We start from the raw sequence: 17,421 nt of genomic DNA, 5'->3' as shown, positions 1-17,421 counted from the left end.
TTATTATGAAAGTTATTTGTATGAACGAATGTTAGAACGACTTACTTCAATCGAGTATGTCTGAGTTCATTGTTAGTTTATTATTGTTATTATTATTACTACTGCTAGTAGTGTGAGTATTACTATTATTCAGCACATAAGAAGTAACAAGCTTATTTTTTGTTCAATATTTATTGAGACTTTAGTACTTCTTTTTTCTTGTTTTCCACTTAAGTTTGTTAATACACATACATTTTATGTGAAATATTTTGGTAAAGTGGTTTACGCGACATATTTTTTACTTATATACGTATGTATTTGTGCGAAAATAAATTGTATTAAGAAAAGATTAATTTTTGAATCTTTGTTTCATAAAAATTTCATCGATTTTCTATTGCATTTATCTATTCGATTCATTTACTAAGTACGAATTCGTGTACTTGACTTAGAGTCACATTCTAGATGTAACAGATAGTGATATTACGCGGATACGCAAATCAATGTAGATGGAATAGAGTTCGAACCTATGATTTATTAGCCAGAACTCAAACACCTTAATCACTGAGCTAACAATTCGTTTGGTTTTGTTATTTGTTACATGGAAAAAGTAGTCAGTGTTTTGCAACAGATCAGTTACTTTATCTAAGAATATTGTGCAAAAATGTATGTAGTTAAACTTTATACACATATGCATCCACCAATTAATTATAGGTTTTAATGTAACGTTCTATAGTTTTGCATCTTACCGTAAGAATTAATGTCGTAGAGTTTAACCAGTAACGTTGATGTGAACGACTGTATTTGAAAGAGAGAAAGGAATAAAGAAAACATGAGCCGGTAGCTCAATAGACACAAAATGTACTTATATCTAGTACCGTGCTACAATTGACTAAGTGCAGTGATTTGCAAGCGTAAACTCAAGGTTATCTGTCTTGTTGTAGAAACCTGAAATGAATAGAGTAACGTTTCAAATTTGTTAAAATATTACTGTGATGTCAACGAGTTCAATAAACAGTTGATTTTTTCATTTCACAATAATCTCATGAAAAAATTGTAATAAACATAAGTTTAACCCTGAAAATAATATTTTACGGTCAGATCACGTGAATTTACTCGGCTGAATGATAATCGAACTTTTATTCTGGAAAAAATCAAACCCAATGGTTTTGTGTCATTATATTTTCTTTTCAAATAGAGTTTTTGTTAAAAATCAATTTGTTATTCTATCTATGTGTTTGTCCTTTATCTATCTTTGTTTGGTATAAAAGTGTCCTAAAAATTTGATAAGCAGAAATTGTTTTAAAAAAAACAATATGAATTACAAACCACTTATGTAAATTTTTTTTCAGTGTATGTTTCTTAATGAAATCAATGCCAACAAACTGCTTGAACAATAAGTATGTACTTATTTATGAATAATTTCAGTGGTGACTGTTGATTGTGTCGAAAGTTTATAATTACGTTTTATTTTTCTGAGTAAAGACAAAATAACAAATGAGGCTGAATAATATGAATTCATTATATTTTGAGGTTTCTCATCAGCCGCATACAACTATATATGTATTGAAATGTAACATTAGGGTAAGATATAATGTGAAAGAACAGGTGTATGATCATTTGGAGATCGAATTCCAAAAACGTAGAAAGAAGGCGGATAAGCCAGAATAATCAATTGTTTCACATCCCATCTTACGAAATATAATGAGCTCACATTATTAAGCCTCAGTTGTTGTTTTGGACTTATTCAAATGTTACCAATTGCACGAAATTTCTGAAGAGGTTGAAGGTGCGAGAAAAGGATAGTATAGTATGGTATAATTTTGGTTCCGATTACAGATACTAATTAAAAAAAAAAACCCGACTTTCATTCCTTCGCAGACTATTAATACTTTTGAAGCACTGCTCAATTTTGGTGTAATCATCAAAAAATAAACAGTGCTGTTGTCAGACTTAGTTATTTAATAAATCGATTGTCCGTGTTGTCATTCTGTATCATCTTTCTAAATCTTGAATTTTTATGTTAGTGCATATTTCTGATTTATTATTTTCATTCCTACCTCTTTGATTTATATCTTCCATGATTAGTTTTCTCTACTATCTATCTTATTATTCCGACTTCTTTTCTCCTATTTGTGGTGAGTAAAGTTTTGCAACTTAAAATGAAGCATATTTTTATATGGTCACATGCTTTGTACATAACTTTGATTTCTAACGTAATTTAGGATTTTATTACTGTTACTGATAAAACTCATACATTTTAATTCATCGGTACTTAGTCTTTAAGTGTTATTTCAGCTATTTGTACACGAACTGTCATGGAGAGGTGTTTAATGATTTGATGGGATGAGATTTTCGTTTGTTAAAATCAATCTATAGAATGCTAACCGATAAATGAACACAGCAATACGATATTGCCGAGTAATTGCTACTCGAGAGACCGTATTATTGACTTAATGTCCATGAATGATTAGAACTCAAAGACAAGATCACTAGACATGTGGATAGTTCTTCATGTAATAAAATAACACACTTACCTACAGAATAAGAACACACACAACCATAGTCAATTAGAGGAATTCAGCTTGTTGGTCACTCATTACCCAATCAATTAAGAGTTGACTGTCAGACCTCATTTTTGTGCATCGTTTCGTAAATTGACAATTATTCAGCCTTTGTTTAACAATGAATTCTTCTACTCAAATCTTGTCCGATGGAACTCTGTAAATTTTTTTTTCCGGTTATACATTCCCCTACATAAAAAAATGTTTGAAACTGGCGAAGAGCGTTAAACTTCGATTATTTACTTATTCCATTAGTATAAATGTAGTAATTTAAACAACTATAACTTTCAAAGTGTTTTTTTTTCTCTTGAAAAATAAATGCAACTCAATAGCGAAGTATAAATTCATATGATCCCGTTTTTTGAGCAAAACGTTTTGTGTGTTCTTATTTAAACTAATATTAATGTAGTTGGTAAAACTATTTTACTGTCTGGGCATTGAGGTTTAACATGGCGACCCTCGGAATTTTGCCTGAGATTTAGAACATAGTGATGGATAGTGTGTATTTTATCAAAGTCTAAGCAAATACAACCAATATTTAGGTAATAAAATGATTAAAACGGACAAACACGGGAAAGCTTAAGGATAACGTTCCATGATCCATACATTTTTTAAGTTAACCTGTACGGTTTCTAATATTTAAGGTCAAAGAACTAACTTTATAAATATTCATCCATACTAGGAATTTGCCTGCTTGACTTTTTATTATTACTTCTATCTTTTAACGCCTTATTCTAAGTGTAATTTCTAAGCCTAGCTCTAACTCCTAATCCTACCCCTAACTCATAAACTTTCTGGGTGTGTTTTTTCATCAGGATTTTTATTGTTTAAAAGTCGACATTTCTTTCCCAAGGTTACTTCACTAATCTTTAAAGACTGCTCTTATGCTGTTATTTCATTGTGCAGTAGTAACGTTCGAACTTTCAGCTTAGCTTTGTGAATCGTTAAGTTTACGCTAATCATTAAACTACCCATCTATTGTATTGCACATCTTAAAGCGCAAATTAGCTTGTGTTTTCTCTGTGAATTCTTTAGGATTGGTAACTCTGAAATAAAAACTGGAAGATTTTGCATTGTACCAATTTTTAACTGTTTACAGGGATATATTAAAAAAAAACTAGGAAAAAATACAGTAATAAAAGCAGTAACAGTAAAAAGTTAGTTCTAAATTTAAATTCATGAAATCCGCAAGCCTTCATATACATTGAATATATGTGTATATATCACTGCAATGTACACCATTCGTTTGTATACACCAAGTTCAATATTTTGTGAAGTTATCTTTTTTAAACTTGAATGTAATTTTGTCTAAGATTTATAAATGCTTTCGTCTATTTCTTCCTTATTAATAGATCTATGGAGTTGCTTTCAGTCCAACGGGACAATTTTTTGTTACAGTTGGTGTACGTTATGTTCGTTTTTGGTATTTAGAAAATAAACGTAATAAAGTAAGTGTTCTTGTGTAATTTTGTTTTTTGGTCACTATATATACTTTCGTATAAATTGCTTAACAATGGTATTACTAAAAAAACATTGTCAGTTGAACGTAAATAATCAGAAGTAAACCGGCATTTTTTGAAAAAACTTTATTTGAGAAATTGTTATTTCAATGTTACCTTTTAGAGAATTTCAATTGTTTAATTTATTAACTGATGTACCAAGCATAGATTTATGTATTGAGCGTTGAGCTACTTTTTAATTAGAGATTGTCGGTTATCCGAACCCCGAACTAGATAGTTGTAGATTCCTACCTGTAACCTACCTGATGGAGAGCCACACATTTTTGTCATTAAACTACTGTTTCACTTGAACATTTTGATGATCTTTCATGATAACTCATTCCTTAAAAACTTCGTGTTAATATTTCAAATTGACTAAGCTTATTAACTTGTATTTAACTGAAGAGAAAGCAACAATATTTAATTAATTCATTGTAGTCTAGATATATCGTGGATCTTGTTTTATTTCACATTTGTAAAGGGCACTAATTACACGAAAAATATTGACTTACCAATTACATAATTATGGATTTTTTGAATTATTGGAAATAATTTTCATTCACTAACATTACATGAATACTGATCTCCTTGAAGAATCTTAAACTAAACTACTTAGTGAGATGTATAATTAATCGGAAGTAGGAACGTTCTTAGAAATTCATATGCTTGAATAGTTCGATTCCCCAGTGCAGAGTTGTGGAAGTACACTTCTGAGGAGTCCCATAGTAGGACGAGATGGCCGTTCATTGCTTTCTGAATTTCAACTCGTGATCTAGCTAAAAATCAGTTCGTAATTTGAATGGTGAAAATTCCAGGAGCTCCACAAATCCTATACATACATTGAGATAATAATTGTGCCTCTTAGTGTTTTAACGAGTTATTTAGCTTTCTCTCATTCTCTTGATGTCTTATCAACCTCATTACAACTAAAATAGTTAATTTTTTCCCGGGTAATTTCATCAAAATGATTTTAATACAGTTGACTGTAAATGTTCTGTATTTTTGACGTTGTAAGGAATTTTTTGTAATGGTAAAGCACCTATAGAATTTTTTCAGCCTTATCGCACTTTTTATACAGCTTTTCTTTATTGAGTGACTGTCATTGAATCATTAGATTTATTGCAGTTTGAATAATGTTACCTTTAAACCAATTTTTGGATGTATGGTTCTTTATACCACTTAGTGGTATTGCTTGAATGTCTATTAGGAATTAAGATATATTAGATTGTCGTTTCTATTTTTCTCTAGTACTCCTTACCAGTACGCATTGATGACTTCAGATTAGAATTTGGAAAATTCCCATACTGTGATTTAGAACAACATATATAAGCGAACAATATTATTTTCGATTAGATCCTCATCAGGTTGCACTCTAATATATAGTAATATTTATATGCGTATGTGAAATTATTAAACCAATCAATTATATTTGAAGAGGAACTTGATAAAAAACTAAACTTCCTCGACGTTTTGTTGAACAGGAAAGAAAATGGTTCTATCAGTAGAAGTCTGTATAGGAAAAGTTCTTCAGCTAGCTTTTTACCCTCTTATTATAATAGAAACCCAGTCAAATATCTTGCAAATAGAGCTCGGAAAATATGCCTAGTCGATACAATAAACAAGGAATTAATGCTCATACATAATATGTTGATTGAAATGGGTTATCCACAAGGTTTCCTGAAAAAACACTTGCATGTAACAAACAAGAAAACAGTGACATCAATGGCTAGTAAGAAACCCCTCTCTCTGAGGCTGCAATTTAATGGAGATGTAGCTGGTGATTTGCTACGAGATAAACTGACTAGAGCAGTTAAGAGAACGTTTAATGCAGCTAACCTCTGTCTTTCGTACACGACTCGATCTATGGTGATTACTCAACTAAACAATAAATTACCTGGTTATGCCACTTTTATGTTTATCTACGAATTCAGCTGCTCCTATGAAGAAAGCTATATTGGGCGCACTACCATACAACCGAACCAAAGATTTAGTGAACACCTCCCTTCGTGGTTAGGAAAAGGCACTGTCAAGACAATACGCAGCTCTGTTCTATCACACTTGATCGATAGCGGTCATGTAGTAAACAGTATTAGGTTATTTAAAGTTATTTATCATATTCGTACTCGTTTTCCTTATGAGGTTCAATCTCGTCTCTTACATATGTCAGAAGCTATGGGAATTCGAGCTAACAATCCAAGTCTTTATCTTCATAAAAAATTTGTAACACCTTTATCTCTCCCTTGGTCGTAACAAATGATTTTATTTATTATTATTTTCCAGATTTTTTTTCACCCTCTCCCACCCTTTTCTCAAATATATGTTTCACGGTCCAATAATCCGAAAACTTCCTATTACGTAATCTTACACTTCTTTCGAATGTTATTTCAGTGTCTATATTTTCTAATCATTGACCTGTTTCCCATTATGAAACATTGATTCGAGGCTTTATTATTCTTATCACAACTAGTACTCCTGTCATCATACTGCCAATTTGTATTTTTCACTTTTTATATTTATTTATGTAATCTAGACCACTGTTATCATTGACTGCAGATAAGACAAAAAACCTATAGTCTCCATTTGTTATTCATATGCGTCTGTCGTAGAAATATATCGTTTAAATAAACATAGTGTCTTCATTAAACGAGTATTACAGCAAATAAAATGAAATGTGAGATGATATGTACGAAGATGGGGTAAATCAACACTCATTATAATCTCAGAGACAATACAAACTTTACGTTTACCATTGTTCTCCACTTTTCTAAACCTTTTTTCATTCTACCTTATAGATTCGTGAAACTCTACCACTTCATGGAAGAAATGCTATTTTAGGTGATATGTTCAACAGTGTGTTTACTGATGTATGCTGTGTTAATTCCTCGTCGTCGTTGTCTTCTTCTTCGCCTCCTTTATCATCATCCTGTACTTTGTCTTCCTCTAATCCCGGTTCTACTCAAATTCATTCTGCTAAATTGAAATCTTCAACAGGAAGCGAAGGAAAAGATCGTGAAGATGTAACAAATAATAACAGTGGTAAAGTTGCATCAGCATCATCATCATCGTCTCCAGGTATCGCCTCTACAACAACCACAACATCTACTACTTTGACATTGGTCGTAAATACAGCTGGTCGTTTAATACAATTTAATGGTCAAAGGGATTTAGACAAATGGGTTGATTTAAAAGTGAGTTATTGAATTGTTCGTCCTTATCTCTCTCTGTCTATCTACCTATATGTCTCATACTTTATACTCGTTTACTGTGTACGTTGTTCTTTTTAATTCATTTATCCAATGTATGTAAATTAATTTGTTTAGAACTTAAATTATCATTTAATACATATAAAATACACCAATGAATTTATTTTTATGCTTTATTGATGAATATTTGTAGATGACGTCAGATAATTCTTTTTTTTATTTTTATAACAAAATTAACACTTCATCCCCTGTTTCTTTTATGTATACTTATAGTTTGTTTTATTTTATCGATTACATTTGAATGATAATCATCTTAGTCGGTGCAGAATTCAAACTATTATTCACCTAGGTAACGAATGGACACTTTTTTTTAAAACTAATCTATAAAACTTTGTCATTTATGTTATTTCGTTGTTTATCTAATGTACAATTGACAAATGACTGTAACTGTGACTGTTTTTTTACTTCATTTTCACTACATTCAACAGTCAATGGTATGCGCAACTTATTTCGTTATAATATTTAATGAATGATCCAAACTATTGATTTGTATCCATTTGTTATTTAAGTGTTTTATACTCTGTTTAAACTTAGCCAATATTAATTGACAATCATTTTAAATTAAGATATAGTAGGTATTTGTTTAGTTGAAGTGTGATTTTTGTTAATAATTGACGTCAACTTAAAAAAAAAACTGTTGATAGTTTGAAACTGTTCAGTAATAATATCTTTATACGTTGTCGTACGAAATTGAAAATTGGTGAACGAATCGTCAATGGGGTGACGTTTAATCCTCAGAGTGAACATCGACTCTGGGATGTGAGTACATCCAGCTGACGAGTCCTAAATAGAAAGAAACGCGCGTCCTGGATTCCACTGCTAGCTTCCAACCATCTTTGCTTATAATGCTTGTGAATTAAGGAAATGTCGAGGCGATCCGTGCAGGATGCACTTATGCCAATAAGAGGACTGATCGACTGCAGTCCTAAACATCAATGGGAAGATTCAAACATACTATACCAAATAAATTTTTCACACAATGTTTATTTTTATACAAAGAGACTGGTGAACAGTACGCAAATCTAGATTAAATAATATAATTTATTTCTTCGTATTATGCACGACTTTTAACTTGATCAATTACAGACCTAAACATCAATAGAATGATTCAAACAAGCAATACCAAATGAATTTAATCCTTTTAATATTCGGATAAGAACTTTTAGCGTGAAAAATTTTGAAGAATGGATAAATTTCCACACAAATCGGTTCAACAAACTACATGTATGAAACAAAGAGATTGTAAACTAACTGTTTATTATGCGTCGTGGTGTGGTTTATTGTAACTATCAATCTTATTGTGTGTGGATTTATTTGTCTGTTAATTCAAATCGTGTATGAGATTGTGTGTTAACGGGAACAATCAATCGTTGACTCAGTTTATCTATGGAGGATAAATTTATCATGAAAAATCGATAAACAGACAGACAACTACATTCATACATAAATCAATATGTAAATAGGTAAAAAGATTACTAATTGATTAAATTGGATTATAAGACTATAACTGGCACGTATTTGCTATTACGAATAAGAATAGATTTATGTAAGGCTGCGAAAAAATATTATTTTCAATAAAATTAAATCATAACTTCACTAATGTATATCCCATTTAAATTGGATATCGTAATAGAATAGTTATAAACTAGAGAGCCTACAGAAACAAAGGTTTGATAATAATCGTCCTCTCGGATTTCCTTTATTTTTTAAATATTCTATCAGAAGATTTAAAAAATTTATTGAAACTTGACACTTTCAGCCATCACTTTGTCACAAACTGATTTCCATACATGGTAGTTTAGGTTTCTGTCATTATTTATGATTATCATATTTCTTTTATTTTCTTTCTTAGACTTCTAGAGCAAACTGTATTTCAACAAGTGGTTCATGGGTAACTGTTGGTTGTACTACCGGTGTTTGTCTATTATTTGAAGCTGAAAGTTTACAATTTATAGCTAAACTTCCTTTACCTCATACGTTGGGTTCCAGTTTGCATGTAAGTTGTGATGTCTTCCTGATGTGCAGTAATTTTTTTAAAAATTTAACTGAAAATATGTATGTATTGATTTTGTTGAAAAATGTATTGTCTATCCGATCGTTCAAGGTTGTGAGAATTATATAATGTCTGAATGGGGGTTTGTAGAGATTGTAGTAATTTTAATGGTCGAATTCACGAGTCGATGTAAGCTAGATCACCATTGAAAACTTGGAAGCTCTGGAAGACCGTTTCGCCCTAGTATGAGACTTCCTAACAGTGCGCACATACGATCTTGTACGTGGGACTCGAACCCAGGATCTTCTCGCGTGCGAACACTTAACCTCTAGACCACTGAGACGATATCCAATGGTGTTAATGACTAATTTTAATCTATCCATAATCTTGGGCAACCTTTCATCCATTGTCTGAAGTGGATGGCTATCTCCACCTGAGGAGTCCCATACTAGGACGAAAGGACTGTCCAGTGCTTCCATGTTTTCAATGGTGGTCTAGCTTAGATCAACTCATGAATTCAACTATTAAGATTATATAATAGACGAACAGAAACTAATCGGTATTTCAGTTCTTCATGAACATTTGAAAAATATCAATAAAAGATTCTGGAATTCATTCTCCATGTATATGTTTCCCTTATTTTAGGTATATGTTCTCATCATTAATTTTGCATTCCATTCTTTACATATTTTCGTAATATTGTTCATTATTTACTTACTCGCTTTTGTACATCTTTTTGTTTCCATGTCAATACTGTACGTTTATTAAACTAAGTAATATAGTCTGTTTTTTTTTAAGAAAAATGCAATACTATTTTTCTTACAAAATGAAATTGGAAATAATATCAGTTTAAACAAATCTTATTTGAGTACATGATAGATATATTCTCTTCTTCTTCTTCTTATAATTTAATTACATAATTTATTTCAGGTTACTAGAATTCTGACTGATATGTCTGTCACTCGAACTCTTGATACTGATATCCTGTGTGCTTTTTCGATCCTTGAACTTCTTTTCAAATTGAATTGATGGACATTGAAAGATTGGCACAATGTATGAATAAAAGCTTTACTTGTAAATTCATTAATAAAGAAAACAACAGTATTTATGGACTTATTAGTAACATTTGAACTCTGGAAACATACTAAATTAAGTAACAATGTAATTAATTAGCAAATTAGTGTTTGACACGTATTCTCCCAATTTTTTTCAAAATATTCACAGTTCTTCCTGGTTAGACTAAATGTTTACAAACTTTCCTGTTGATAAACACTATCGAAGAATTCTTGTAGGATTTTAACAGTGAAATTAATCTACAAGCAATTTTGATTGTAGATTAATTTCACTGTAGATTGTGAAAACATTTATACTCTTTTCTTACGTTGGCTCTAGATGTTCAATTTAACTTGCATTATTATCGTTATCATCATTATTGTTATTAATGGAGAGGGTTTCCTTCTCTATCTGACTACAGTTCCTTTCTGTCGTTGTCAGTGATCGTGCAACGTGGGCGATCTCTTCCTCAGATCCATCTTGGTAGACATGTGAAATCACTGTTCCAATTCCATAATTTGACGCATATGCTGCGACCACAATAAGAAGGACTGGATCATGGTGCGTAAGTAGAAGGTTTGACGGTAGGAGCTGTTTTAGTGTTAAGAATGCTTCTTGACATTCTGTTGATCAGATCCATTTGGTATTCTTTGTTAGTAAACAATTCAGCAGGGCACACAGACAATGCAGATCTAGAAGAAAAACACCATAATGACTAACCATTCCCAAGAAGGAACGTGAGGTTGATACATCTATCGGTGGATGCATGGTCTTGATATCGTCGACGTTTACTGGATCAGGTTTTCTTCAATTTTTCGTCGACTATGAATCTTGAATAGCGCACTTGCTTCATGTAGAAATCGCAACATAGGAAAGGTCTCTCAGATTCTTGGGAAGAATAAAGTTTGTGTAGCGTTCATCTCCAAATGTGCTTGACTCAGAAAGTGAACCTAAATCAAAAGGGGTTTACAGACGATCCATTCAAATCCCACGTTGAATACGTCGTTATTTCTATCCACGAATTTGAGTTTGGTGGTTTAGCCGGTATGACATTGGAATCCTAGTTCAAGAAATATTAAGCTGTGTTCGTGGTCGACTTAGAGAAATTCGATGGTGTCGCAAAAGTCAGTGTACTGCTACGCAAACTTGGCACAGCTGAAGATGAACGAAATTTTGTTGCGAATCTTTGATGAATAGTGATCTTTGTTCAATATTCGTTACCAATGTCTCAAGTTAGTGAAAGGCGGAGATCATGACTGGGTACAATATGTCGGCGTAGTAAATCGTGAGTGTGAGCGTTTCAAATGATCGGCAATGACTGAAAACCAGTTTAAGTGTCTTGCTTTTGTATGTAGCTTGCCGTCTCCTGGAGATACCAGAATTTCGAGTAAAATTGAACAATGTCCAAAGATAACGCTGTTAGAAGTGATCAGTAAATGTCAGAGGTTAATGATTTTGAAAAATGACACTTCTATGGTGTAAAACAGTGGTCAGCCACCATACACGCGGACGATAAATTGACGAAAAGATTGTTTTACGGGAAAGCAGGACAGCCTAAACAAATAGCCTCTATCCCCGTGCTGGTTATGCAGTGAATGACAAAAATTACACGAAGTTTTGTCCATATAAAAACTACTGTTGTACTAAGTGTTAGCATAAAGGATACGAGGAATCCTGCTGTAAAGAGAAGATGTATCGTCGTCGTCCGCCGCGATTTTATTCCGGGAGACATTAACTTCACTCATCAACTAGTCATATAATAGTAGAAAAGCCAGAGCTATATATATATATATATATAAAGGAAACTTATTCAATATCCTCTTCTTCCGTAGTCTTATCCTTTCGTTTCCCAAATTTATTGCTCTCCCCTTTTTCTTCTCTATTGATTTCTTTATTCTCTACTGACTTATTTTGTTTCCATACCCACCCGGACTACAAAGTCATTGTCATGTCAGGACTTTGTCTTATCATGTTACACAATCCTTTTTGTCTCGTAATAAAAATAACGCTTTTTCCCTACAAATTGTCTGGTAACGGAAATTTTCTGTGAATTAAATCCTTACTTTTTCATCTTAATGATTATATCCTTTTTGTTAAAAGGTTTAGAATGTTTCTATTTTATTTCGAAATCTCTATTGAAGTAGATAAATTCATCATCAAACACCCTATTTTAGTACTTCTCTGGTTGAGTTCAGTTTACCATAAATCTACGTGTTTGTTTTAAATACTCAAGAATTCTTTCTTTACATAAATTATTTTTTTTACACGTGTTCCCATTATACTAACTGATTATATTCGTCACAGAATATTTCAATTTATGGATTGTTACAAACAATTACGCTTCCTTGTAGCACCAATCAAAAGTGTTAGTTGATTATTCAGTCGATTCATTTTTTTTTAAAAAAGTGAAAAGTAACATTCATTTCTTGTTGCATTTAATGCTATTACTTACTCTCCTGAAAATAGACTCAAGTCGTAATGATTTGAAAAATCTGTGTAAATATATATACTTACACAAAGCTTTAAAGTTATTTGTCGCATCGATTTAATCATGTATATGAGAAGTAAACAATTAGGTCGGAAGAAATTCCTTAACGTTAACTATCTGTGTCCTTTTATATGTTATAACTGTTGCTAAGAGAAAAGGCGGAGGAAACAAAAACACTAGAAGTATAAAGATTGAGTACTTTTTCTTTGTGTGGAAATAGTATGTGTAATTTTCTCATGAGTACTTATCTGATGATTTTCTCAGAAAAATGTTTTGCTATGTAGTTCCAGTTGTAAACTTGTTTGGCTCGTGAATTATGTTGGCTTTTTTCTAACGTCAAAAACGATAATCTTTTAAGTATAAGTAGAGTTAATTTGTTTTTGATGGAGCAAAAATATCTTCGTTTGATAAACGTACTACTATTTACAAATTGTATGGTACATTTTAGTCTGATATATTACTTGTTGTTTATAAACAGGAAGTTTAATAGGTCTGTCCAATCAGAAATAATTGAGAGTTGCAAGAAATGTGCTCTTCTACTGTTTGTGATTGAAAGTTAAGGCACAGTGAAACAAAGTTTCCATAGCTCTCCATTGTTCAAATAGTTAATTGTTTTGGAAAGTTTGGTCTCAGTTAGATAATCATTTGAAAAACAAAAATATAGGAAGCATTAAACAGTTGGTTTCATCTTTTTTCAATGGGATTGATCTTCTACCAGGAGGTCCACTGTTTGTTGAAGACGCTGATAAAATGCAGAGTCTTTTGGTAGCACTGAGCAACAGTACTAGGATGTTTGGGATGCGATCTCCCCTCTAAATACAAATTGTTGCTTCAGGACTGGCCTGTGTCAACACCTGAACTAAGGATAGGGAATGAAGTAGTCGAATGAGTCCACAACTTCATTTATCTTAGAAGTTAGATCAGCCTAATGGGTTGGTGTCTGACGAAGTTTCTACACGAATTCGAAAAGTTCATTTGGCTTTTGCCAACTTACGTCACCTATGGAGAAGGTGAGATATCCGTATATCAAATAGACGGCGAGTATACTGCGCGGCAGTTCGTTCTGTTATATTTTACGACTGCGAAACATGGACGTTAAGGGTAGAGGATACCTGTGAGTTACTAGTATTACTGATAGTAATAATACTGACAATTTGATCTTGTCTTTCAGCTTTTTCCAGACGTTATCTCAAGCGGGTTGAATGTAAATGAATCTATTTACCCTGATATTATTGCAATTAAATTGGATTGTATACGTAATCGTATAATTTGCTTTTATAATGATCATAGGTAAGAACGATTTATATATATATATATATATATATATATATATATATATATACGCTTATTTTGTTATTGTTAACCGGATAAGACTACAACTCTGCTTGACTGTATTTGTTTTGTCATTTTGTTTCGTAAGAATTCGTTGTTATTTTTAAATTGAATATGATATATATTGATCGTTAAAGAGTATTAATCAGCTCATCCAACTACAGTTGGCTTATTCATGTTGAAATCATCTGATAAACATCATGATTAAGTCATATGAGTATCTTTCAAAGTTGCTGACTAACATTTTCAGTTATAAGTGATCTAATTAGTGTTTAGATCACAAATTAAACAATATTATAAATCATCTTGTGCATCTACGTGTACATACCTTAAAAGCACTATTCTAACTCCAGGGTTAAATCTTTCAAGTACTTAACAACCGAATGCAAAATAGGCGTATGCAGTAGGACTTAGACCTAATGATTCAAACTCAAGATTACAGTGTTTCTTTGTTTTGCTTTATGTTGGGGAGACCCAAAATATTCCTCAAAGAAAGCCCAGAGGGGGGCCCTGGAAAGGTAGAGAAACACTTTGTCTAATCAACATTGAATATAAACCTCTCAGAAACATCTAGAAAGTGAAGAGTAACGTACAGCATTTCTGATTGGATGATTGGCTATCCTACTACTTGTCTAATGGAGCTCCAGAACTCTCTAGAAGCCTAAAGCCATCTGAAATTCTATGGATACCCTCAATTTTCTGTACATAAACCAACCTTGAAGTAAAGCGTTCTTTCCATATTATGCGCCTTTTCTCTCGTGTTCAAGTTGTCGTGTAGATTTAGCATGGGGTTATTAGAAGTGCTTAAGAAACCGACTCAAACGTTCAGTTAGATGTATCACTTTCAACCTTAACAATTGATAATAGTGTGTTTGATAACATTTCTATGTGTCAACTGGTCATTAACTACCCTTTTTCTTTATTTTTGCTTTGGATTCTATGGTTTGTTGGATTATTCTTCGAAAACTGGTAGTGATTTCATAAGGAAGTTTTGTTTATTTACACTGATAATTTTCGCCATGGACTGACACCAAATGATGCTAACTATTTTAAACTAGTGTTCTAGTTTTGGACACTTCATCAGTGCTTATCCATAAAGCAAAAGGACTGAATTCTGGGTATTCTGGCTGATTATCATTTAAATCATAAAGTTAATTCAATCAAACATAAATAAATTGAATGGTAGTTTTTTTGACTAACTACTTTTCAAAATGTGTAATTTATTGACGTCTGAAGTAAAATAACTACCAGAAGGAGTAGGGAGAAAATAAACTAGACTTTATTTTATCTTATAATTATGTTATAAGGTGGTACATTTGCTACACGTTTTGCAATTAATTGAACAGATGGTTGATTATATATTTTTTACGTCATCCCTTGTATCGAGAACCGAATATGACTTAGATATGAATGCAACAAGGGTTGACTGTTGACTTATCGTTAATATTTGAATTATGATCAGAGTAGGGATTGTGGAAATTGTAGTAATTTTGATGGTCGAATTCATAAGTCGATGTAAGCTAGACCACCATTGAAAACTTGGAAGCTCTGGAAGGCCTTTTCACCCTAGTATGAGACTTCCTAACAGTGCGGACATACGTTCTTGTACGTGAGACTCCAAACCCAGAATCTTCTGTCTCGCGTGCGAACACTTAACCCCTAAACCACTGAGCCGGTATCCCACGGTGTTAATATCTAACTTCCATCGATCCATAAATGACTGTGCAACCTTTCGTTCATTGTTTGAGGTAGATACCTGTTTTTACCCGATACGGATTGGACTCCACTGGTCAACTGTTAAAATATTTGAATTCACTCTTTCCTATTATTTGTGAATTCAGGAGGCAGCGTCGAATGTGGTTATTTTACGCAATCCTAGTACTTTGATTGGTTGTTTGTTATTGATTGTATCGTTTATATTTTTGTGTTATTGTCGCAAGTTGATGACAGTTGTTGAATAAGCTTTGAGTCAACTGTTCCTGGCTAATTTTTTTTTAGTTGTATGTCAAAAGTTAGGTAGGAGTAGAATAAGGATGACATTGAATAATTCAAAATAACTGATGCATTTTAGCCCATAGTTAACCAATCAAGGATCGGCTACCTAATATAAATGGTTTATGTGGAATAAAATAATATTAGAAAGATTATATACTAAAAATAGATTTGTTGTAGTTTTCCATAAGTTTTTCTGTTTGCAATTGAATAAATATTAGTCTTTCATTAATGTTTTAAATGTTCTGAGGACTATAATCAGTTAATTCTGCTGATCTCATTACGTGATTACCATGTAAAAGTCATTTTTTTAGGTTTCGGGTGAAAAGTCAAAGGTTGTTTTCTCTGTTCTTATTGATTGGTCACTATACTCTACTTTTTCCGAAATTTACATTCACCAACGTTGGTCTCTTGTTAATAATAAACACAAAAGTTACTTTCATTGTTTCTTGACGGTCGACTTCAATTACCTAATTTCCGAATGTAAGCTCATATTAACGAAGATGTTTTGAACTCATACTGAAACTGTGTAACTGAAATAATAAGTTGATTATACTCAATGTAACGTGCGAAATTTCCAGAGTTTCGGTTGATTTTCTGTATAGCCTGGATAAATTCAGTGAATTTGATTCACTCTAAGTGATATTGAAGCATAATTGTTGGATGTTGACTGCGTTACCAATTAAGCATAAACATAGATATAGAATTATAAGCAAAGATGGGTAGTGGCTAGCAGTGGAACCCAGGACACGCTCTTCATCCTATTCGAGGCTCGCCATATGGATATACCCGCATCTCAGAGTTGATGTTCACTCCGGGACGCGAACCCAGTACCATGCACTTCGAGCGCCATCGCGTCATCCACTTAACTAACCTGCGCCATGTCAAGTTGGAACTTTTGCACGTCTTATAATCTGCTCTATATTTTTTTACTTCAATTCTATTAAGATTACAGACACGCCTTAATGATAGGTGTTACCTAGTATGGAACCTAAATCTACGGCTCACTGCCAGTATCTATAATCGCTTAACATTGTTGCATCTTATTGTAACTATGTCATAATATCATTGAGATATTTGATTATTTTTTCCTATCACATAAATGGTTTTCTCTCTCAGATATCTTTTGTTAAATTAAAACATTTCAGAGGATAGAGTGAATGACGCAATATCCGATAATTGGTTTTTTATTCAATATATCAGTAGTCTTTACATATCTTGTAACGTATATTGAGCATGGAATACGATGTTGACGTGTTAT

General features: G+C 32.4%; 2 protein-coding genes across 2 annotated transcripts in view; both read left to right on the top strand.

The window, feature by feature from the left end:
- Smp_147240 (putative wd40 protein) overlaps positions 1-17,421 on the top strand; it is a gene marked incomplete at its 3' end in the record, with an annotated part of 92,536 nt that overhangs the window by 25,514 nt on the left and 49,601 nt on the right. Inside the window, exons 6-8 of the mRNA XM_018796033.1 lie at positions 3,893-3,988; positions 9,155-9,321; positions 14,031-14,126. Coding sequence (XP_018650286.1) covers positions 3,893-3,988; positions 9,155-9,321; positions 14,031-14,126 — 359 coding nt within the window. The remainder of the gene's footprint in view (positions 1-3,892; positions 3,989-9,154; positions 9,322-14,030; positions 14,127-17,421) is intronic.
- Smp_188290 (hypothetical protein) lies at positions 6,880-7,239 on the top strand (the record flags this gene model as incomplete). The annotated part of the gene is made up of 1 exon (XM_018796034.1): positions 6,880-7,239. One exon carries the CDS (start codon positions 6,880-6,882, stop codon positions 7,237-7,239), a length of 360 nt encoding a protein of 119 aa, XP_018650287.1.

This window comes from Schistosoma mansoni, chromosome 2, assembly GCF_000237925.1.
Source record: "Schistosoma mansoni strain Puerto Rico chromosome 2, complete genome".
In the NCBI taxonomy this organism is placed as follows: domain Eukaryota; kingdom Metazoa; phylum Platyhelminthes; class Trematoda; order Strigeidida; family Schistosomatidae; genus Schistosoma; species Schistosoma mansoni.
Note: the sequence above shows the minus strand (reverse complement) of the source record. Positions and strands in the feature narration are given on the sequence as shown.